Source organism: Delphinapterus leucas, chromosome 12 (genome assembly GCF_059928025.1).
Source record: "Delphinapterus leucas isolate spDelLeu-1000000601 "Yukka" chromosome 12, BTC_Dleu_Yukka2, whole genome shotgun sequence".
In the NCBI taxonomy this organism is placed as follows: Eukaryota; Metazoa; Chordata; class Mammalia; order Artiodactyla; family Monodontidae; genus Delphinapterus; species Delphinapterus leucas.
Genome location: NC_143140.1, coordinates 40,592,475 through 40,617,263, shown reverse-complemented (window position 1 = coordinate 40,617,263; position 24,789 = coordinate 40,592,475). Strand labels below are relative to the sequence as shown.

General features: G+C 36.3%; 1 protein-coding gene across 1 annotated transcript in view; it reads right to left on the bottom strand.

Annotated features, from left to right (window-relative positions):
- LOC111164031 (glutamate receptor ionotropic, kainate 2) overlaps positions 1-24,789 on the bottom strand; it is a 195,836-nt gene that overhangs the window by 33,610 nt on the left and 137,437 nt on the right. Inside the window, exon 9 of the mRNA XM_089921662.1 lies at positions 5,523-5,729. Coding sequence (XP_089777788.1) covers positions 5,523-5,729 — 207 coding nt within the window. The remainder of the gene's footprint in view (positions 1-5,522; positions 5,730-24,789) is intronic.

Sequence of the window (24,789 nt, the reverse complement as noted above, 5' to 3'; positions counted from 1 at the left end):
CACCATGTGGAAAGAAAGTGTTTAAGAATAAAATCTATAAAGAGAGCAAAGCCAAGAGATAACAAGGCAGTGAAAGAGAGGCCAATGCACACAATGGCCTACTTTAAGACCCTGGATCCAATGTACTTGAAGTGAAAATCACTGTTGGATGTTTTTTGTAATGTGGGGCTTCTAAAAAAATATGTTTGTGTAAGCTATATTTAGCCGTGTTTCTTACACGTGCAACTGAAATAGCCTTGCTTGATATTATAACTATTATACTACTTAGATGCAAGTAAATAGAGTAGATATTAAGCTGGTAATTAAAATAAAGTGTGATGGTGTTATGTAATAAGAACGATGTGGAAACTCAGAGCAGGTGGGCTTCCTGTGGTGGGAAGGGGAAGCCTCACTGGGGAAGTGTTTTTGAAACTAAGCAAAAGCAATTTAGACGAGGTGAGCTGGACTGGGGTTTAGAGTGCTGGGGACAGAAAACTAGACGGGAGGCAAAGGAGAACAAGACTGAATAAAGCCCACCTGGATGTGGCTGGAGAGAGCAGGATAAGCGAAAATATAAAAAGCTTCACCAGTCAGGGTCTCAACAGAAAACAGGTGCACACTCAAAGGAAGATACCTGAGCAGGGTTTACTCACAAAAGGACTTATTATTCTCAAACTTCAGGGAACATCAGAATCTCATCAGTAAGCCTTGTTAAAATAGAGATTGCCAGGTTTCACTGCAGAGTTTCAGACCTGGTAGGTCTAGAGTAGGACCTGAAAATTTGCATTTCTAACAAGTTTGAAAGTGATACTGATGCTGCAGGTCTATGGAATATACTTTGAGAACCATTGGTGAATGGAAATTTTAAGGGATGGTGCAGGAACCCAAGGCTATTAGCAGCTAAGCGTTAACCACCCCTAAGAACAGAATTAAACAAAGCTATGTAGGGTGTAAACTGGAACTGAGAGCAGGAGAGACATTTGTGTAGAGCAGGCACCATTATGAGAAACTGTGACATTCAGTGATGGGGCACAAGCCAGCTCAAGACGACATCTCAGGGAATGAGGAGGAAAATAAATATTCTAACCTTACTCTCCTCTCTTCCTTGGAACACTGACTGGGAAGCCCTGTTGCTTTACTCTATGTAAGGGAACCTCCCAACAGAGAAAGCAGGGTGGAGAAGGTCTGAGAGTCTATTTGAAGGGTCAGAAAGATTTCCATAGGAGAGAAACAATAACCAAATGTAGAAGGGCTTGTAAATATATTATACAGTTGGTCCTATATCCTTAGGACAATGAAAACTATTGAAAGACTTTATGCAAAAGAGGGGCATGATCAGATTTCTCTTCCTGAAACAGGACTTTAGTTGAATGATATCGTTAGATAACAGATTAAAAGGGGAAGATTCTCATATTGGGAACTTAATCCATGTGACTGTGGAGATGGAGAGAATTGGAAAGCTTTCAGAATTATTTAAGAAGATCACATCTTGGGTCACAAATCAAGCCTCAGTAAATTTAAGAAAACTGAAATCATATCAAGCATCTTTTCTGACCACAATGCTATGAGATTAGAAATGAATTACAGGGGAAAAAAATGTAAAAAACACAAACACATGGAGGCTAAACACTACCTTACTAAATAACCAAGAGATCACTGAAGAAATCAAAGAGGAAATCAAAAAATACCTAGAGACAAATGACAATGAAAACACCACGATCCAAAACCTATGGGATGCAGCAAAAGCAGTTCTAAGAGGGAAGTTTATAGCTATACAAGCCTGCCTCAACAAGCAAGAAAAATCTCAAATAAACAATCTAACCTTACACCTAAAAGAACTAGACAAAGAAGAACAAACAAAACCAAAGTTAGCAGAAGGAAAGAAATCATAAAGATCAGAGCAGAAATAACTGAAATAGAAACAAAGAAAACAATAGCAAAGATCAATAAAACTAAAAGCTGGTTCTTTGAGAAGATAAACAAAATTGATAAACCATTGGCCAGACTCATCAAGAAAAAGAGGGAGAGGACTCAAATCAGTAAAATTAGAAATGAAAAAGGAGAAGTTATAACAGACACCGCAGAAATACAAAGTATCGTAAGAGACTACCACAAGCAACTCTATGCCAATAAAATGGACAACCTGGAAGAAATGGACAAATTCTTAGAAAGGTATAACTTTCCAAGACTGAACCAGGAAGATATAGAAAATATGAACAGACCAATCACAAGTAATGAAATTGAAACTGTGATTAAAAATCTTCCCTGGTGGCACAGTGGTTGAGAGTCCGCCTGCTGATGCAGGGGACACGGGTTCATGCCCTGGTCTGGGAAGATCCCACATGCTGTGGAGCGGCTGGGCCCGTGAGCCATGGCCACTAAGCCTGCGCGTCCAGAGCCTGTGCTCTGCAACGGGAGAGGCCACAACAGTGAGAGGCCCGCATACTGCAAAAAAAAAAAAAAAAAAATCTTCCAACAAACCAAAATCCAGGACCAGATGGCTTCACAGGTGAATTGTATCAAACATTTAGAGAAGAGATAAAACTGATCCTTCTCAAACTCTTCCAAAAAATTATAGAGAAAGGAACACTCCCAAACTCATTCTATGAGACCACCATCACCCTGATACCAAAACCAGACAAAGATACTACAAAAAAAGAAAATTAAAGACCAATATCACTGATGAATATAGATGCAAAAATCCTCAACAAAATACTAGCAAACAGAATCCAACAATACATTAAAAGGATCATACACCATGATCAAGTGGGATTTATCCCAGGGATGCAAGGATTCTTCAATATACGTAAATCAATCAACGTGATACACCATATTAACAAACTGAAGAATAAACACCATATGATCATCTCAATAGATGCAGAAAAAGCTTTTGACAAAATTCAACACCCATTTATGATAAAAACTCTCCAGAAAGTGGGCATAGAGGGAACCTACCTCAACATAATAAAGGCCATATATGACAAACCCACAGCAAACATCATTCTCAATGGCGAAAAACTGAAAGCATTTCCTCTAAGATCAGGAACAAGACAAGGATGTCCACTCTCACCACTGTTATTCAACATAGTTTTGGAAGTCCTAGCCACGGCAATCAGAGAAGAAAAAGAAATAAAAGGAATACAAATTGGAAAAGAAGAAGTAAAACTGTCACTGTTTGCAGATGATATGATACTATACATAGAGAATCCTAAAGATGCCACCAGAAAACTACTAGAGCTAATCAATGAATTTGGTAAAGTTGCAGGATATAAAATTAATGCACAGAAATCTCTTGCATTCCTATACACTAATGAGGAAAAATCTGAAAGAGAAATTAAGGAAACATTCCCATTTACCACTGCAACAAAAAGAATAAAATACCTAGGAATAAAGCTACCTAGGGAGACAAAAGACCTGTATGCATAAAACTATAAGACACTGATGAGAGAAATTAAAGATGATACCAAAAGATGCAGAGATATACCATGTTCTTGGATTGGAAGAATCAATATTATGAAAATGACTATACTACCCAAAGCAATCTACAGATTCAATGCAATCCCTATCAAATTACCAATGGCATTTTTTACGGAACTAGAACAAAAAAATCTTAAAATTTGTATGGAGACACAAAAGACCCCGAATAGCCAAAGCAGTCTTGAGGGAAAAAAATGGAGCTGGAGGAATCAGACTCCCTGACTTCAGACTATACTACAAAGCTACAGTAATCAAGACAATACGGTACTGGCACAAAAACAGAAACATAGATCAATGGAACAAGATAGAAAGCGCAGAGGTTAACCCACACACTTATGACCAGCTAATCTATGACAAAGGAGGCAAGGATATACAATGGAGAAAAGACAGTCTCTTCAATAAGTGGTGCTGGGAAAACTGGACAGCTACATGTAAAAGAATGAAATTAGAACACTCCCTAACACCATACACAAAAATAAACTCAAAATGCATTCGAGACTTAAATGTAAGACCGGACAGTATAAAACTCTTAGAGGAGAACATAGGAAGAACACTCTTTGACATAAATCACAGCAAGATCTTTTTTGATCCACCTCCTAGAGTAATGGAACTAAAAACAAAAATAAACAAATGGGACCTAATGAAACTTCAAAGCTTTTGCACAGCAAAGGAAACCATAAACAAGACCAAAAGACAACCCTCAGAATGGGAGAAAATATTTGCAACGGACCAAGGATTAATCTCCAAAATATATAAACAGCTCATGCAGCTTGATATTTAAAAAACGAACAACCCAATCCAAAAATGGGCAGAAGACCTTAATAGACATTTCTCCAAAGAAGATATACAGATTGCCAACACACACATGAAAGGATGCTCAACAACACTAATCATTAGAGAAATGCAAATCAATACTGCATTGTGGTATCACCTCACACCGGTCAGAATGGCCATCATCAAAAAATCTACAAACAATAAATGCTGGAGAGGTTGTGGAGAAAAGGGAACCCTCTTGCACTGTTGTGGGGAATGGAAATTGATACAGCCACTATGGAGAACAGTATGGAGGTTCCTTAAAATACTAAAAATAGAGCTATAATATGACCCAGCAATCCCACCACTGGGCATATACCCTGAGAAAACCATAATTCAAAGAGTCATGTACCACAATATTCATTGCAGCACTATTTACAATAGCCAGGACATGGAAGCAACCTAAGTGTCCATCTACAGATGAATGGATAAAGAAGATGTGGCACATAAATCAAATGGAATATTAGTTATAAAAAGAAATGAAACAAAACTGAGTTACTTGTAGTAGGTGGATGGACCTAGAGTCTGTCATACAGAGTGAAGTAAGTCAGAAAGAGAAAAACAAATACTGCATGCTAACACATATATATGGAATCTACAAAAAAAAAAAAAAAATGGTTCTGACAAACCCAGGGGCAGGACAGGAATAAAGACGCTTATATAGAGAATGGACTTGAGGACACGGGGAGGGGGAAGGGTAAGCTGGTACAAAGTGAGAGAGTAGCACTGACATATATACACTACCAAATGTAAAATAGATAGCTAGTAGGAAGCAGCAGCAGTGGTGCTTTGTGACCACTTAGAGGGGTGGGATAGGAGGGTGGGAGAGAGATGCAAGAGGGATGGGATATGGGGATATATGTATACGTATAGCTGATTCACTTTGCTGTACAGCAGAAACTAATACAACATTGTAAAGCAATTAAATTATACTGCAATAAAGATGTTAAATAAAAAAAAAACACATTCCATTTTATAAATTAGGACCAAATACTTCAAGATATTAAATCACTAACTACTAGTTAATTTAAGACAGACATCTGTTTCTAATAGAACTATATACATCCCTTACATCCTGTATATTTGTCAAAAATAATATATACTTTTAATAACATTATTGAAAAAAATAACCACTTAAAATACATTACTGTTCTCTGACATTATTAACCCCTGACCATCAAAAAAAAAAAAAAAAAAAAGTAAATCTATTAGAAATCTTCCAAAGTTAATAAATAATGAGAAAAGGGACTTACATGATCAATTAGTTCACGGACCATTCCATTCCATTGTCCATTGGCATCATCCTGGGCTCCATATTTCCCATCCTCCACAAGTCTAATTTCATATGTAAAGCCAAGGATTGTAGATAGCTCTCTGAGGAGGTCAATGCAATAGCCCTCAAATCGATCATTTCCATAAAGAGGTTTGTCAGACTTCTTAAACAGGACATAGGGTTCTTCCTGGAAACAGCGAACATGAAGGTAGGAAGTGTCAGTTAATCATGAAACTTACTATCACAATTATAAGTTTCTTACAAGATAGAAAATTTCACTTTAATTTAGAACAGTCAATTTTATTTTCTTCCAATTTTAATTAATATAGTTTGAAACACTAAGAAGGCAGATTACTTTGGGAATACCTGGGTCTCACAAGAGAATATTTAAATATAACTTCGCCACAACTATATAATAAAAATGATATATATCTTATACCACATCTTATATCACATATAATAAATAATATATAATAAGATATATACTATACAATGTATAACACTAAGACATAATTTCACTATGATCACAATACCCCAATTTGAATTATACCATATAATTAATTTCTGGTGTGCTGTTTCAGTGAGGTTTATTGATAAAAGAATGAAAAAAAGTCATTACCTAATTGCCTATCATGTGCTTAGAACTGAATTAGGGACTTTTATATACATGATCACATTTTGTTCTAAGAACCATGAAAATTACAACTACTATAATTATAAGAGAAAAAGTAGTAGCTTACTTTAGAATATAGAAGAAACTAATGTTTATCAAGTGCTTATGCATTCATCCAACAAGATTTTATGGAGCCTACTATGAGCCAGCCCTCCTCTATATAAATGAGAAATCCCTGAGAAATGAAGTTCATGATATAGGGGAAGAGAACAATAATAAATGCCTAAACGACCAGAACACATTACTTCTGATGCTGATAAATTGTATAAAAACATAAACTAGGGCAGTAAGATATTGAATGACATCAAGGTACTTGGCAAGATAAGAGAAGATAAGACAGAATTGAGTAATATGTCTGGAAACCTTTTCTGAGGAGATGAAACATGCACTAGAACCTAAAAGATGAGAAGGAGTCTAGCCATTTGAAAATCTGAAAGAAGAGCATGTCAGGACAAGGCCACAGCAATAAAAAGCCTGAGATCAATATGATACTAGAGGCCACAGCAATAAAAAGCCTGAGATCAATATGATACTAGAGCGCCTAGGGACGAGGACAACAGCCATCAATATGATTGAAGTCACATACAGTATGTGAGGGAGCTAGTTGAACAAGGTAAGGATGAAGAGCCAAGTGAGGAACCTTGCTTGTAAGGCTCTGCAAGGCCCTATTAAAGATTATATGTTTAACTAAGGGCTAAGAGAATCCATGTATTAGCATATTTTATTGGGAGTGGGTGAAGCATGGTGTGACAGATTGTCCTGTAACTAAACCAGGGTGCAACTGGCTCTACTACTTACTATTTGACAATGGGCAAAACCTCTGGAAGCTTCTCTCTTAGAGAAAGACAATGCAAAGTGAAAAAGCTTAGGAGGCTGCCATGCCAGTCCATCTAGCAATGCAATCACCCTCTTCCCAGCCCCGGGAGAACAACAGTCATCTCATGAGGGCCATAATACCTAAAGGAGTTTTGGACAAACAGCAATGTGTCAGCTCGCCCATACTCATCTCAGAAACAAGGCTAATTCCATCTTTCTTCCCATATCCTTTGACCTGGCCTGACCCTACTATTTCATGCACACTCTAGCTTGATCAGTTTCCTGCTCTTCTGATGTTCCACTGTGGGAAAGAAGTCCTGCTCAAAGGTCAGCACCTTGTTCCACATCTTCATGCAATTTTTGGAATGTCCCTTTCATTCCTGCCTTACTGAACTATATCCTGTCCCAGAGACTCTCTTCAGTGTCACCCCCACACCCCTCAGGGACAGAAGCACATTTGGTGCCTTCCCTTGCCCCTCATTGTGGCCCCAGACCATTTCTTCCCCTGCCTCCTGAGATAATCTTTGCTTCTCTGAGGTTCATGCCACCCTCCTACACCAGGCTCTCTCTTTACAATTGCTGTTATCCAATGAAATTTGAATCAGAAGATTTACGAAGATCTGTGGGATAAGTATGAAGAGAAGCCTTTATTTTTCAAATTTTTAGCAACTGGATGACAATTTTTCTCTCTTCCAAATCTTATCAACCTTCTCTATTGTATTCAAAATCCATTTGGATCAGCATGGTCACACTCAATCCTTTTACCTCCTCATTGCCAAATCCTTCTCTCATTTAGCCTCCCTCTCCCCCATGATCAAAACTGCACTCTGTATGTCTCAGAAAATGATATACCTCTGAATCAGGATTTCTAACAGCCCATTAATCCAACTCATAGTGCAATCACACCCATGCCTACAATTCTTCAGTTCCATAAAGACCTCTAACACAGTAACCTCCACATTTTCCCATTATCTATCATATCAACCCCTTCCTCACTTCACTGTCAGCCCGACATCCCTTGGTCCACTAGTATAATTTCTATACTACAGGCATTCTCATGCCCTTTGCCCGTCTTGTGCTTGGGTATTCGGCTTTACAAAACCATGCCTTACGGAAACAACTTTTTGTCTTTCCCATGCCTACTCCTGAAGAGTGGAACACTGCTAATTGTTTACACCTAAAATTAATATCCTTAAACATTTTATGGTAGTATCCATTTCCAACTCTATGAGATGAACATTTTATCCATTTTTCTTTATACTTACAGCTTCCCACTCTAATACTCAGTTAATTACCTCAGCAAGAAATTAAAAGCAATCACATGGGATACCTTTACCTTCAGACCACAAAACCCACCAGAGCCATTTATCTGTGCTCATTTTCTCTTTCCTTTGTCTACTGCTATGGAGGAATTGGCCCTGTGCTTATTGGACCAATCTCTACACTTACGTCCTGATCCTTTTATCAGTCAGGGTCCCAACACAGGATGCCACTTTGAGCAGAATAGTGATATTCAGTTGAGAAATATAAGCAGTATAAGGCAACTACAGGAGGGACCCATGAGGACAGAAACCGTGACCTTGCTGTCTTCCCTCCCTTTGATCTCCTTCTGGGGCTTCCCATTAGTCAAAACCAATCAAAAGTCAGAGGGTACAGCAGTCTATTAATGTGATTCGCACAGGTCACCCTCCTGAGAGAGTGAAGAAGAGTAAAGAATGAATCTGGAGGGACAAAAAGAAAGATACAAAGCACATCCCCATCACCTTTCACTTGCTCCAAGACCTAATTAACTGAGCCATTTTCTCTCCCCTTAATAAGCAATCTGTCTCCTTATATAGAATTAATTTCAAAGTATATGTACTTGTTCCAATAACCTGCTTCTCAGGACACTTTGTTGTTGTTTCTTTTCTACCTTATTCTAAATGTCGATGACTCTTAAGACTTGGTTATGGCCCCTCTCCCCTTCTTTTCTTAAAATACATCCCTAAATGATCTTACCCATACACATCAAATTCAATAACATCTTTATGCTGATGACTCCAAAATTTATATATCTGACCCAGACCTCTCCAAGTAAGTCTTGGGCACACATCTCCAGCAGCACTTGTCAGCACCACTTAGTCATTCATAGATATCTCATATCCCTTAATTCCCAAATTGAATTCTTCTTTGTACTTGTACACCTTTTCAGTTCTCTCTGCTTTTGGAAAATGGAAAGTTTCCAGTTACTCAAGCCAGTCACTGAGGCATTATCCTTGCTTCCCCTTCTTTTTGCTCATTCACTACAGAGCAACAAAAATGATCTTCTTAGAGTATACATTGAATTATATCACCACCACCACTTCAAACCATCCCTAGACTGCCAATGCATTTAGAATAACATTCAAATTCCTTCTCGTGACCCCTGAAACCTGTTGTTCCACCATGTGTTTTCATCTTGATAAATGGTTCCAGCACTCACAAAAGTGATCAACTCAAAAGCTAGGGAGTCACTCTCACTCTCTGTTCTAACCTTTGGAAATCGTACAAGTTCTTCTGTCAAAACGTATTGTTTTTTAATAAATTTATTTTATTATTTTATTTTATTTTTTGGCTGCATTGGGTCTTCATTGCTGTGCGTGGGCTTTTCTCTGGTTGTGGTGAGCGGGGGCTACTCTCCATTGCAGTGCACGGGCTTTTCATTGCAGTGGCTTCTCTTGTTGCAGAGCATGGGCTCTAGTGCACACGGGCTTCAGTAGTTGTGGCACACGGGCTCAGTAGTTGTGGCTCGTGGGCTCTAGAGCACAGGCTTCAGTAGTTGGGGCGCATGGGCTTAGCTGCTCCATGGCATGTGGGATCTTCCCAGACCAGGGCTCGAACCCATGTCCCCTGCGTTGGCAGGTGGATTCTTAACCACTGTGCCACCAGGGAAGCCCCAAAACGTATTTTGAACTCATCAATTTCTTCCCACCATCCCTGCTGCCACTGTGGTTCATGCAATTTTTATTTATCATCTGGATTCCTATAGTAGCCTCTTACCTCTCTTTTCCATTTATATGTCCCCACAGTCCACTCTCCATAGAAAGTCACAGAGATCTTGTGAAAAGTAAATGATTTTATCATGTACCTGCTTACAGCCTATCAGTGCCTTTTCACTGACACTAGAATAAAAGCAAAACTGCTTACGCTGGCCTTCAAGGCCCTGCCCGCTTTCCTCTCTAACCTTAGCTTCTCATTCCCCTCTCTCATCATGTCCAGGAACACTGGTCTTGTCCTCAAACTTGCCAAGCTCATTCCTCACCCGAGGTCTTTGCATCGCCTTCTTTTCTCCTTTTCTGACTGGGAGGATCTTTCCTAAGATCTTCACATGGCTGTTTCATTCTCAACATTCAGGTCTCTGCTCAAATATCACCTCTTCTTAAAAAACACACTATATATAAACTACCTCTCCCTTCTAAGTTACTCTCTATTATTTTACCTTGTTTTATTTTCCTCATAGCCCAATCTGAAGTATGTATGCATGTATGTATGCACGTGTGTATGTACGTATGTATATGTGTATTTATTTATTGGGGTGTGTGTGTTTCTTTCTTCCCCTACTGGAATATAAACTCTTGAGTGTGGAGACATTAGAGATTATGTTCATTAATATATTTCAGTGCCTAACTAAATGACTAGCAACTAGTTGATGTTGTGTAGTAAATAGATAAAATATTCATCATAAAGGTTTATACTCTACCTTTCCCTCCCTGACCTCATCTTCTCTTTAAATTCTAAATATCCTGTTTTCTTGCAGCTCTTCAAATATCTTGCTATTTTCTGCCTCAGAGCCTTTTAACATATTGTTCTATCTGTCTATAATGCCCTTAAACATTGGTGAGCTTCCTTGCTTCCTTTAAGGCTCAAATGAAATGTGAAAACTTTCCTGGGTTCCTTATGTAAAGAGAATCCTGTTATTCTCTACCTCAACACTTTATTTTCTCATAATAATTAATTTATCTTCAATTTTTTATTTGTTGGCTTACATCCTTTTTGATTGTCCCACTTCCCTGGAATATAACAGCCACATTGATTCATTACAGTATCTCCAATGCCTAACACAATGCTTGGCACATAGTAGGGGCAAAGAAAATATTAAATAAGTGATAAATTGGTTAATTTTCTGACTCAATTATCTCATCTCTAAGTTGATTTACCAATGCTTTTAAAGTTGTTTGGAGAATTAAACAAAAGGTACCTGGCAGATAACTTTTTAATTATCATTTCATTATTTTAGATACAATAATTTTCAATGGATTTTTAATACTTTATTTCTATAGCAGTTTTAGGTTTACAGCAAAATTGAGTGCAAAGTTCAGAGTGTTCCCATATACCACCTGCCGCCACACATGCCTAGCCTCCCCGTTTTCAACTTCCCCCACCAGAGTGATACATTTGTTATTTTTGATGCATCTACAATGACACATCACTATCATTCAAAGTCCATAGTTTACCTTAGGGTGGTACTTTCTATGGGATTTGTCAAATATATAATGACATGTAGCTCACCACTGTTAAGTATCATACAGAAGAGTTTCACTGCCCTAAAAATCCTCTGTGCTTTACCTATTCATCCCTCCCTCCCCTCTAATCCTTGGCAACCACTAATCTTTTTTATTGTGTCTAGAGTTTTTTCTTTTCCAGAATGTCACATAGTTGGATTTGTATAGCACGTAGCCTTTTCAGATTGGCTTCTTTCACCTGGTAATATACATTTATGTTTCCTCCATGCCTTTTTATGGCTCGATAGCTAATTTCTTTTTAGTGCTGAATAATATCCCATTGTCTGAATATAGCACAGTTTCCTTATCCATTCACCTACTGAAAGACAATTTGGTTGTTTCCAAGTTTTGTCAATTATGAATAAAGCTTCTATAAACATCCACATGCAGGTTTTTGTATGGATATGTTTCAACTCATTTGGATAAATACCAATGCATTCAATTGTTAGATCATATAAGAGTCCATTTAGTGTTGTAAGAGACTGCCAAAGTGGCTGTACCACTGGCATTCCCACCAGCAATGAGAGTTCCTGTTGTTCCACATCCTCATCAGCATTTGGTGTTGTCAGTTTTCTGGTTTTTGTTCATTCTGATAGGTATGTAGTGATTTTTCATAGTTTCCTTAATTCACAATTCTCTAAGGAAAGATGATGTTGAGCATCTTTTCATATGATTCAATTGAGTTTTATTAGGAATATTTTACAGTTGTCATTTTTCAAAGAGGTTAAATAATTTTTGCAGGTCACACAGCTAAGAAGAGATAATAAAGAACCCCTAAGAAGAGGCCAAGAAGAGATGTGAACTCAGGTTTTCTAAATTCCAAGATACATACTTTTCCCACAATCTTCTATCATTTTCTATACCATAAGGTAATTTGTGGAAAATCCATATATGCTGCACTTTTAAATGAAATTAGGTAAAACACATAGGAATCAGAAATTAATCTGTAACTAAATTCAAAGCTAGATATTTGGGCTTACCATAAGGTAAAAAGACAGTTAAAAATCCTGTCTAATTTTTATGTAATATATGATCACATATAAAATGTATTCCCCAGGGATACACAGAGTGCTACAAATGTGACAGATGTAGTCCTCTTCCACCCTTGGGGATATTATACTCATTTTCCTCTCTTCCTGGACTCTTCCTGGACTCTTCCTGGACTTCTAATCTTTCAAGTTAGATAACACATTTCCATGGATCATAATGCCCTTGTTACCTTGGAAGAGGAGGAAACCTGCAGCTAAACAGCTTTCTTGTGCTGGGTATTCACAATTCAGGCATATTCAGGTGTCTCTTCTTCTGACTGTCCCACAAAAACTTTTGAATACTTTTACCATAATATTTACCATATTGAGTAGAGAGTGCTGGTTTACATGTGTATCTTCTGAACTAGACTTGAGCCATTTATATGGCAAGATAGGTCCTTAAATTTGCATCAAAAACACCCAACATCACCAGGTACATAGGAGGCTTGCAAATAAAATGACTGCTGTAGTGAACTGAATGGAAATAGACTGCTATGGTCAACTGGGGAAGCCAAGGGAACTTGGAGGAAAAATTTATGACAGCTAAGTTCCCCTATGGGGTTTGGGGATGGTGGTAACAAATCCTCAGGTTCCTCACTCACAGGCAGGGGGTTAGGGACTTGAAAAGAATATATCATGCTCCCCTGAAGAGGAGGGTACAGCTAGAGAATTTCTGGCTGGTGGAATGGGGATCAAAAGAAGCATTTTGTTACCATAATTAATTCTATCAACTTCATACTTTGGTTTCAGCCAGTTTCTGATTTATAAGTAAATGGATGTGTATTTTATTTTTACTTAGAAGTCACAAAGGTTGACCATTTTTCAAGTTCCATACACTAAGTAATAGCACTATCTAACATTTTCCAAGCATCTACTTACTGCCCAACCCTGCTCTGAGTGCTTTCCTTGGATTAACTTATTTATTCCTCATTACAAGCACGTGAGTTCAATGATATTATTATTTCTATTTTACAGATGAAGAAACTGAGGGCAGGGGTGCTAAGTATTTTGCTTAAGGTCAACAGCCAGCATACAACCTAGGTGGTTAGACTATTGGATCACTTACTTTTATACTATACTTCCCACATTAAATGGTTCCTAGTAATAGTTTCCAAACTCCATACAAATGCATAATTACACAGAGCTCATTAGATAACTTAACATGCATTGTATGGCTTTATTATTTTTTCAATCAACTGGGATTAGCCAGTAATACACTGCACGCAAAATGGTAATACATTTACTAATTGAACAGCGCAATCAAAACAGCACTGTAGAATAGAAGTAAATACATAATCCAAAATATTCATTTTCTACATGATAAATTATCTCTTTTCCAAGTAAGAGCACAGGTTTTTAACATAAAAATACTTCAAGAATTGGTAAAAAAAAAAAAAAAAAATTCCCTGGTGGTCCAATGGTTAGGACTCTGTGCTTCCACTGCAGGGGGCACAGTTTTGATACCTGGTCAGGGAACTAAGATCTTGGATGCCCCACAGTGTGACCAAATAAATAAATAAATAGGGAAAAAAAAAAAGCATTTGTAAAAATAGCATATTTTAAGCCCAACAGATTTAGGTAACAACATATGACTGTCTAAAAAATGTTTCTTCCCTATTTGCACTAAGTCATCATTGTCTCTCTCTACTTAAAATTTTTGTTCTGAAATATTTATGATACACCTTTCATACAAAGTCACTGGAACACTGGAGAAAAATATGATGAATGTCAGTGATTACCTAAAAGTGTATAAGGAATGTGAAGGATATATGTGCACAAGATACAAAAGCAGAGCAAAAATTCCAAAAATTATTACACTATTTAAATCTCACTAATCCAGCTTTTTGTAGGAACCATCGTACCTATTAATTTGATTTCCTTCACCTATCAGCTAATAAGGAAACTTCTGTCATAGGCAAATAAATTTGTTGGTCCTCGTGAGATTAAAAAGCCTATTTAGATGTATATTTTAAACAGGGTTTCGTATCACTAGGAAAAAGATATGTTACTGAGTGCATCTTTTTAGTATTTACGGATCTCTACAATGTTTAATATCATTCTTCCCATATTTAATTCTGAGAAGTAAGACACACTTTTCCAGCTGTGATCCCTATCTCCAGCTACACTGTGTCACAAGGTAGTTTACATCGAGTTATGACTCTCCTTTAGACTCTCTTTCTCTGTTTCACACAGCACAAGGATAAATAATAACCTTGTGTAAGATAAGAAAAATGGTACCAGAAGCAATTATTGTGCCACATACTGAGTTCAATGAATAATGTGATAAAACTCTCCTGGGCAACTTTACTGATTTCTCACATTGTCTTAAATCTCCACATCAGCATTTGCTAGAGGTAAAGGCACTTCAGTCCACTGGCATCTGTAATAAGGATTTGTCAGCATGTCTACTGCCAACCCCAGTTTTAAGGAACGCAATAACTCATATATTTTCATCTGTATTAGACTGGGATTAGGCACAGAATAAACCCAAAATGAAGTTCTGAAAAAGTAAAATATGTTTTAAGGTTAAGGGGATCAAAATATTTTAAATATAATAAATTATTTAAATATAAAACTTCATACTTTTAAGTGTATAATTTATATGTCCCTCAGCCTTTATCTAAAGCCCTTATCTAAATTGTCTTTTTCATGTGATAACCCTTGAGCTATCATTGTTTTCTTGTGATTTCAGAAGATTAGGGATATTAAGATGCAAATTAATTTTCTATGATATGTATAAAATATCCCCTACTATTACAATAGGACTAATAACTAATTTATTTATTTATTCAAACATATATCAAAATCTTATTATGTACGAGCACTTTTTCAGGCTCCAGGTATACAACAATGAAGAACAAAACAAAACAATACCTAAAAATTCCAGCCCTTATGGAGCTTCCAATCTAGTGATGAATTTAAGGTTTTTATCTATTTTATATAATCCTGTATTATTTACATGGCTACTTTGCTTCATTAATTACCAGAGGGAAAATATCACTAGAGAGTACATTTTTGAGAAACATGACTCTGTCTTGTTTTAGAACATTCTGGTGAATATCAGGACCTATGAAACAGTGGCCCTCAAATCATTTATGTGGGAAAACAGAAATGGATATTCAGTTAGACCCAGTCTGGTTTGGAATTTATCCTTTAACCAGAAATCTTTTAAAATTTGTTTGTGGCAACCAGCGGAAACTCCAGTTGTTTATGGGTAACAATATCCTTAACTATAAAGTATTTATATTTTATGAATTTATAGTTATATTGTTAATGACTCTTAAATTTTCCTTAATGAAGATAGGGTTGACAAAAATTACCTTTTTTAATAGCATTCATATGGGCCAAATGAAAAAGACACATGGTTCCAATAATGACATCATATTAAAGTTATGGAGATTAAAATAAAACTGAGCAGTTTGTATTTTCCCACGGAATCATTTATTTCTTTCTACTTTCTGAGCCTTATGTACCTACTCTTCACTGTGTACCTTCGCAGTGAAAGCATTAAATAATAATAACAGAGCAACTAGTTTACAGAGTGTAGAGATCAGGTAGGTGCTACAAAGTTGATTAGAAGTAGAAGGCTAATGAATGGGCAGCATGAAGGGCAGGGGCAAGGATGCTGCTGAAGTTCCTTTGAGGGAGATGAGCCAGCTCCTTAAAACTATAGAGTTATACCTTAATATGAGGAAAAAAAAAAAAAAGATCTCAACATCTTGCCCTGGGAAGCTCAAGAGACGGCAAAGTGAAGAATCATGGTTTCAAAAGGGAGATTAAGGATAAAAGGACATTATCATACACAGCAATACCAAGAAGATGGATATTTCTTTAACAAATAAGTAATCAACTCACTGTAACTATCTGATTGTGACTTACCCCACTGCTCAAACAAGAAATACAACCTGGATAGATTAAGAACACAATGAATGATGTGACCTTGAAAAAAAGTAAAAATAAAAACAGCTTATGATAACAATAAGAATGTTTTCTCAGTACTAATATGTTTTCATGTTTTCAATTGGCATGTTTTGATTTTAATTGGCTACCACCATTCTTGTATGGAATAGTGACCTATAAGTAAAAGCAGCAACTCCAATGATGATCAATAAATTACCATGCTTTTCTAAGAGAGTACACTGCAAGTTGTTATATGATGTTTAACAAGATGCATGCAGATATCTACATTTAATAACCTCATGTTAAAATATAAATGTAAAATATTTTTATTGTTCTCCATCCATTCATCCACCAATGTATCCATTCATGCATTCACTAATCAAATATCTTTATGCAAACTTTGTATACAGATTTCCAGAACAGAGGTCAGCAAAATGACTCTTAAAAACCAAATAGTAAATATTTTTGGCTTTGTGGGCAATACATTTGCAACCACTCAACTCTACCATGGTAGAGAAAAAGCAGCTGTAGGAGCAATGAATAAGCTGGCAAAAACTGTCAAGAGTTTTCAGAAATCAATTTTTTAGTAACTCTGGAATCTAATAAAAAACTCCCAACAACCAAGGGAATGCTTTATGACAAGAAAAACTACAGAATTTTGGTAAAAGAGGTCTGTGGCATATCAATTTACCCTGTTACTACTACCCTCCACTCCCCAACTCTGCAGTAGCCTTGAAGATGGCAGCCTGCATTCCTGATGCAGGTTGTGCATACCATAGAGCTCATTATGGGCCTATTCTCAAAGAACATAGTTCTGTGTTTTCACCTGTGTGATGATTCCGTGAAGGATCAGCTCAAGGATTTGCCTTTGTTTTGCCTACATAGGAGCTTCCCCAGGGCTGAAGTTCCTTCATGGGTGTTTTTTTCATAAGCATTTGAAGGCAAATATGTTAGCCACTATTTCCTGAGCAAGAGAAAACAGCAGGGGCAAGAGATAAACAAGCTAAAATGCCTGGGATAGAAGGGATAGAAGAGGCTCGGAAAAGAGATATTTGGGACAATTAGGGTTATGAAAATCCTCAGCACATATTCAAGGAAATCTAGAAAGCCACATAAGTGTCTATGGCTGGATGTATGCTCAGAAAAGACCTGAGAAGACTCTAAGCATTTACCTCTGGCTGGACTTCAGTCTTTATGCAAGCAGAAAGGGAAGAAGGGAAGAATTGTAAACTGCCTGGCTAAACAGTGAGGGAGTGTCTCAATATACAAACAAACTATAAAGATGGAGAGAGGTTTTGTTTTCTGTTATTTTGTTCCAGGAGCTTAAGGAAATCTTTTTTTTTTTTTTTTTTTTTTTTGCGGTACGCGGGCCTCTCACTGTTGTGGCCTCTCCCGTTGTGGAGCACAGGCTCCGGATGCGCAGGCTCAGTGGCCATGGCTCACGGGCCCAGCCGCTCCGTGGCATGTGGGATCTTCCAGGACCAGGGCATGAACCCGTGTCCCCTGCATCAGCAGGCGGACTCTCAACCACTGCACCACCAGGGAAGCCCCATAAGGAAATCTTAATAAAATCAATAAAAGACCACTAATCCAAAAACCTCACACTTCAGTGGCTCCACATAACAAAGAATACAGACTTTACAAAATTATTTCAGCAAGGTCACTAAGCAAACAACCACAATAGACAATAACAACAAATCCTGGGTTGGGGGTAGAATCTGACTTATAGGGTGGCTACATTATAATATTCAAAATGTCCATTTTTCAATAAAAAATTATGAGGTATGGAAAGAAACAAGAATGTACAGCCCATTTACAGGAACTGCCCCTGACAGAAACCAGACATCAGACCTACTAGTAAAAACTTAAATCAACTGTTCTAAATATGATCAAAGTGATAAAACTATATACAGAGAACCAAAAGACACCATCAGAAAAAATCTCACCAAATAGAGAATATCAATAAAGAAATAAAAATTATTAAAAAGAAACCAAATAAAAGTTATATAGCAAAAATTACAGTAACAGAAATGAAAAATTCACCAGTAGGTTTTAATAATAGATTTGACCAGGTGGAAGAAACAATCAGTCAATTATTTTTGACTGAAGATCAGTCAATTGAAATTATTCAGTCTGAAGAGCAGACAAAAAATAAATGAGGAAAAATGAACAGAGCCTAAAGGATGATGAAACACCATCACGTGGACTAAAAAAATGCACTATGGTCCTCCCAGGAGGACAGGAAAGAGAAAAAGGAGCAGAAAGTATATTTGAAGAAATAATGGCCAAGTTCTCAAATTTAATAAAAAATATCACATAAGAAACTCAGTGAGTTCCAAGAAGAATAAACTAAAAGTGGTCCAGAGGAAGACACATTATAATCAAACTGTTGAAAGATAAAGAGAAAATCTTTAAAGCAGCAAGAGAGAAGTCATATACAGAAATATTCAATAAAATGCCAATTCTCATCAGAAATCATGAAAACCAGAATGCAGTGGGTATTTAAAGTGTTAAAAGAAAACATTATCCACCAAGAATTCTACATCTGGCAAAACCTTCCTTCAAAAATGAAGGTGAAATTAAGACATTTTCAGGTAAACAAAAGCTAAGGGAGTTTGTTGCCGGTAGACCTGCCATAAAAGAAATGTGAAAGGGCATCATTTAGGTTGCAATGAAAGGCAGTAAATTGAAGTCATAGGGAAAAATTAAGAACACAGGTAAATATAAAAACCCACACTGTTTTCATTTCTGATTTGTAATTCCTCTTTTTTCATATATTACTTAAAAGACAAATGCATGAAACAATGATGATAAGTGTATGTTAATAGGTATGCATATATCAAGATGCAGTTGTGACAATAACAATGTAAAGGGGCAGAGCTATATAGAAGTAAAGATTTTGCATACAACTGAAATTAATTTGGTGTTAATTCAAACTATACGGCCATAAATTAGGATGTTAAGCATAAGTCCTATAATAACCACTAAGAAATTAAGCAAAAGGTATACAGTTAAAGAAAACAGAAGGGTATCAAAATAGTACACTACAAAAATCAATTTAAAATGCAAAATAAGGTACCAATGGAGGAACAGAGGAATAAATAACATATAACACATACAGAAAACAAATAGCAAAATGGCAGAAGTAAGTCCTTCCTTATCATTAATTACATTAAATATAGATGGATCAAATTCTCTAATTAAAAGGCAATGGATTTAAAGCAAAATACAGGGGGTTTCCCTGGTGGCACAGTGGTTGAGAGTCTGCCTGCCGACGCAGGGGACACAGGTTCGTGCGCCGGTCCGGGATGATCCCATGTGCCACAGAGCGGCTGGGCCCATGAGCCATGGTCTCTGAGCCTGCGCATCCGGAGACTGTGCTCCGCGATGGGAGAGGCCGCAACAGTGAGAAGCCTACGTACCGCAAAAAAACAAAAAATCAAAACAAAATACAGGATCCAACTATATGCTCTCCACAAAAGACTCAGTATAGATCCAAAGACACAAATAGGTTGAAAGTGAAAGGATGAGAAATATATTCCATGCAAACAGTCACCAAAAGAGTGACCATACTAATATAAAACAAAATGGAGTATAAGTAAAAAATTGTTACATGAAAGAACATAGAATATTCATAAAAGTGTCAATCCATAAAGATAATATATCAATTAAAATCATATAAGCATCTAAAAACAGGACCCCAAAATATATGAAGTAAAAACTGACAAAACTGAAGGAAGAAATAGATGATTCTGTATTAATGGTCGGAAACTTCTACATCCCAATTTCAACAATACTTAGAAAAACTAAACAGAAAATCAATGAGGAAATGGGGATTTGAATGAACCAGAAAGAATAGAAAAAATGAACAGACTGATTGATTACCAGTGATAAAACTGAATCAGTAAAAGACAGACAAACAAAGTCCAGGACCAGACAATCTCAGAGATAAATTCTACAAAACATTTAAAGAAGAGCTAACACCCATCCTTTTCAAACTATTCCCAAAAACTGAAGAGGAAGGAATGCTTCTTAACTCATTCTATGAGGTCAGCATCACCCTTATACCAAAACCAGATAAAGACACCACAAAACTGAAAATTACAGGCCAATATCACTGGTATACATAGATGCAAAATATTAGCAAACCAAATTCAATAATACATTAAAAGGATCATACACCATGATCAAGTGAGATTATCACAGGGATGCAAGGATGGTTCAATATCCACAGATCAATCAATGTGATACACCACATTAAAAAATCAAGAATAATAATTATACAATCATCTCAACAGATGTAGAAAAAGCTTTTGACAAAATCCAACATCCTTCCAAACTGAAAAGAAATAAGTAAAATTCTCACTTTTTGCAGATGACATGACACTCTACATAGAAAATCCTAGAGACACCACCAAAAAAACTGTTAGAACACATAAACAAATTCAGAAAATATGCAGGATACAAAATCAATATGCAAAAATCGGTTGCATTTCTACAAATAAGAATAAACTATTATAAAGAGAAATTAAGAAAACAATCCCATTTACAATTACATAAAAAGGAATAAAATACCTAGGGATAAATCTAACCAAGGAGGTAAAAGACTTGTACTCAAAAAACTATAAGAAATTGATTGAAGAATTGAAGCTAGCACAAAACAAATGGGAAGGTATACTATGCTCATGGATTGGAAGAATTAATATTGTTAAAATGACTGTACTCCCCAAGGCAATCTATAGATTCAATGCAATCCTTATCATAATACCAAAGGCATTTTTCACTGAACTAGAACAAATAAGTCTAATATTGTATGGAAACACAAAAGATCCCAAATAGGCAAACCAATCTTGAGAAAGAAGAAACAAACTGGATGTGTCATGGTCCCTGATTTCAAATCATACTACCAAGTTACAGCAGTCAGATGGACAGTATGATCTGGCACAAAAACAGATGCATAGATCAACAGAACAGAATAGATAGCTCAGAAATGAGCCCACACTCATATGATCAATTAATCTATGACAAAGGAGGCAAGAATATACAATGAGGAAAAGACAGCCTCTTTAGTAAACAATGTTGGGAAAACTGGGCGGCTACATGCAGAAGAATCAAATTAGACTACTTTCTTACATTATATACAAAAATAAACTAAAAATGAATTAAATATGTAAGTGTAAGACCTGAGACTGTAAAATTCCTAGAGGAAAACATAGGCAGTACATTCTTTGACATCTGTCTTAGCAATACTTTTTTGGATATGTCTCCTCAGACAAGGAAAACAAAAGCAAAAATAAACAAACAGGACTATATCCAACGAAAAAGCTTTTGCACAGCAAAGGAAATCATCAACAAAATGAAAAAGCAGCCTACTTAATGGGAGAAGATATCTGCAAATGATATATCTGATAAGGGATTAATATCCAACATATGCAAAGTACTCATATAACTCAACCTCAAAAAACACCAAACAACACAATTAAAAAATGGGCAGAGGACCTGAATAAACATTTTTCCAAAGAAGACATACAGACGGCCAACAGAAACGTGCAAAGATGTTCAACATCACTAATCATCAGGGAAATGCAAGTCAAAACCACAATGAGATACCACTTCACACTTGTCAGAATGGCTATCATCTAAAAGACAACAAATAACAAGTTATGGCAAGGATGTGTGGAAAAGAGACCCCTCATGCACTTTTGGTGGGATTGTAAATTGGTGCCCCCCCATGGAAATCAGTATAGAGGTTCCTCAAAAAACTAAAAATTGAACTGCCATATGATCCAGCAACTCCACTCTGGGTATTTATCCACAGAGGAAAAAAAACACTAATTTAAAAAGATATATGTACACCAATGTTTATTGTAGCATTACTTATAATAGCCTAGATATGGAAGCAATATAAATGTCCATCAACAGATGACTGGATAAATATTTGGTGTATATATATATATATATGAATATTACTCAGCCATAAACAAAAAAACCCTGGAAATCTTGCCATTTGCTACATGGATGGATCTAAAGTGTACTTTGCTAAGTGAAGTAAGTCAGAGAGAGAAAGAAAAATACCATATGATCTCACTTATATGTGAACAAAACTAATAAACAAACAAAACAAAATGAAAACAGACTCACTGATACAGAGAATAAATGGTGGTTGCCAGAGGACAGGAGGCTGGAGGGTACAATATAGGTGAAGGGAATTTAGAAGTACAAACCTTCAGTTATAATATAAATAAGCAATGGTGATGTAATATACTGCATAGGGAATATGATCAACAATATGGTAACAACTTTGAATGGGGATAGATGGTTACTAGAGTTATCCTAGTAGTTATCCTGGTGATCATAATGTATGCAAATTAGGTAGTACACCTGAAACTAACATAATATTGTACATCAACTATATTTCAATAAAAGAATTTTTATAACTTAGTAAAAAGATAAACAACGCAGTTAAAAAATGGCAAATGTTTAGATGGAATTTCTCAAATCCCTTTTTTTACTTTATCCCATTCTCTTCGAAGAGCATGCTTTCTCTTTTCATTTTTAAATTATCATCCAGTAAGTCTGCTTTTATTTTCTTTTCTCCTTGATTATTATCTATAAAATGAATAAACAGGTCATATTAATATCTATCTATTCATTCATTTATTCATCCATTCAACAACCACTTAATAGATGTCCATAATGTTCCAGGCATTGTTCTGTGTCATGAAGATAAGAAGACTAATAAAACATGGTACCTACTCTTAAGGAACATTACAGTCTAGTGACAGAGACACAGAGACAGACAAATAAACAGGTAAGTACAATGCAAAGTCACAGGGAAATAGCATTTGAATTCAGTTCTCAGCCCTGGTTGCACATTAAAGTTAAATTAAATATTTTACAATTAAAAGTATAATGCTGATGCCTGTGCTCCACTCCCAGAGATTCTGATGCAGTTTATCTAGGATGCTACCCTGGCATTATTACTTTTAAAAAACTTTCTAGGTGATTGTATTGTAGAGTTGGGTCAGTTTTACGGATGTGACCTGTGTAGTTGCACAGGACCCAACACTCTGTAGACTTGTGTTAGGTTTAACACTCTGCTGGTGACCTTTTGAAGTTCTAAATAATTTTTTTACAGGACATCCTCATTTTTCCTTTGCACTGGAGATGGAAGGGTAGTATCATGAGGACTCAAGTTAGGAAGCAGACTTTATTCCTATAAAGTTCTGAAATACTATCTAAATATATAATCACTGTTGATCATAAGTGCTTGAGTTGATATCCTGCTTAGAATGGCATTCTTTTTCCTAAGATTATTTTTAAGCATCTACCTAAAACCAATTTTGATTCAGGAAATGAAGTTGAGGATTTGTCTTTCTATTGGCTTGGCCAAAAATTTCGTTCTGGTTTTTCCATAAGATGGCACAGAAAAATGTGAATGAACTTTCTGGCCAACCCAATACAATAGTCTCCCTTTAGGTAATTTTTTACTATTTAGACACCGGATGAATTTGAATGCATGTTTGGGAGAGAGAAAGGCAAACCAAAAGGAGGAAGATATGATTTGTCAAATGATTGCAACGTGGAGTTTTCAATCATTAGGATTCTGTTTCTTATAATTTAGTAAAACAATTAGAGTTTGGAGACTCTGGTCTTAGAAAGGAGGACTCAACATTAGCCATCCACTAACTCTACTTATGTTTCTCCAAAAATAGCTGAAATACACTGATAGAAAACTGGATTAGAATAAAGAACTGATACTAACTGGCTTTCTACCCCCATCACAACCAAAAGTTGATCAAATACTGGCAGGCTCTTCAGTGTGCCTGAATATGCATGTAAAACACGTGCCATGAGAATTATCCATCAAGGATCAGTAGTTAGCGGCACGTATCTACTGAAAGTTCTTTTTTATACAATGAATAGTGAGTATAGCTTTCAGCGGCTGCCTTTTGTAATCAATAAAATCAACAAATGTTTATTGAGTATCCATCATTTAAAAGAAAATACCCTGCTTTAGGACTAAGGTGCTTCTCCTAAGCATCTTTTAATCTACTTGAAATACAGCACTTGCACGGGAAAATGTAAACTAATAATACAAGTTTTCACGTAAGTGCCTAAGAAATAAATTGAATAGAAAAAAGACCATTAGGTGCCAGTTAAAGGAAAGTAAAGATGTCCCAAAATAGTCAGATAAATCATCCTAGAGAAAAGGGCATCAGAAAAATGGATTGTAGAATGAGTATAAATTAGATAAATGGGAAGAAGTAAGAGTTGTTCAATGCAAGAGAAATGAACGGCACATGGCCT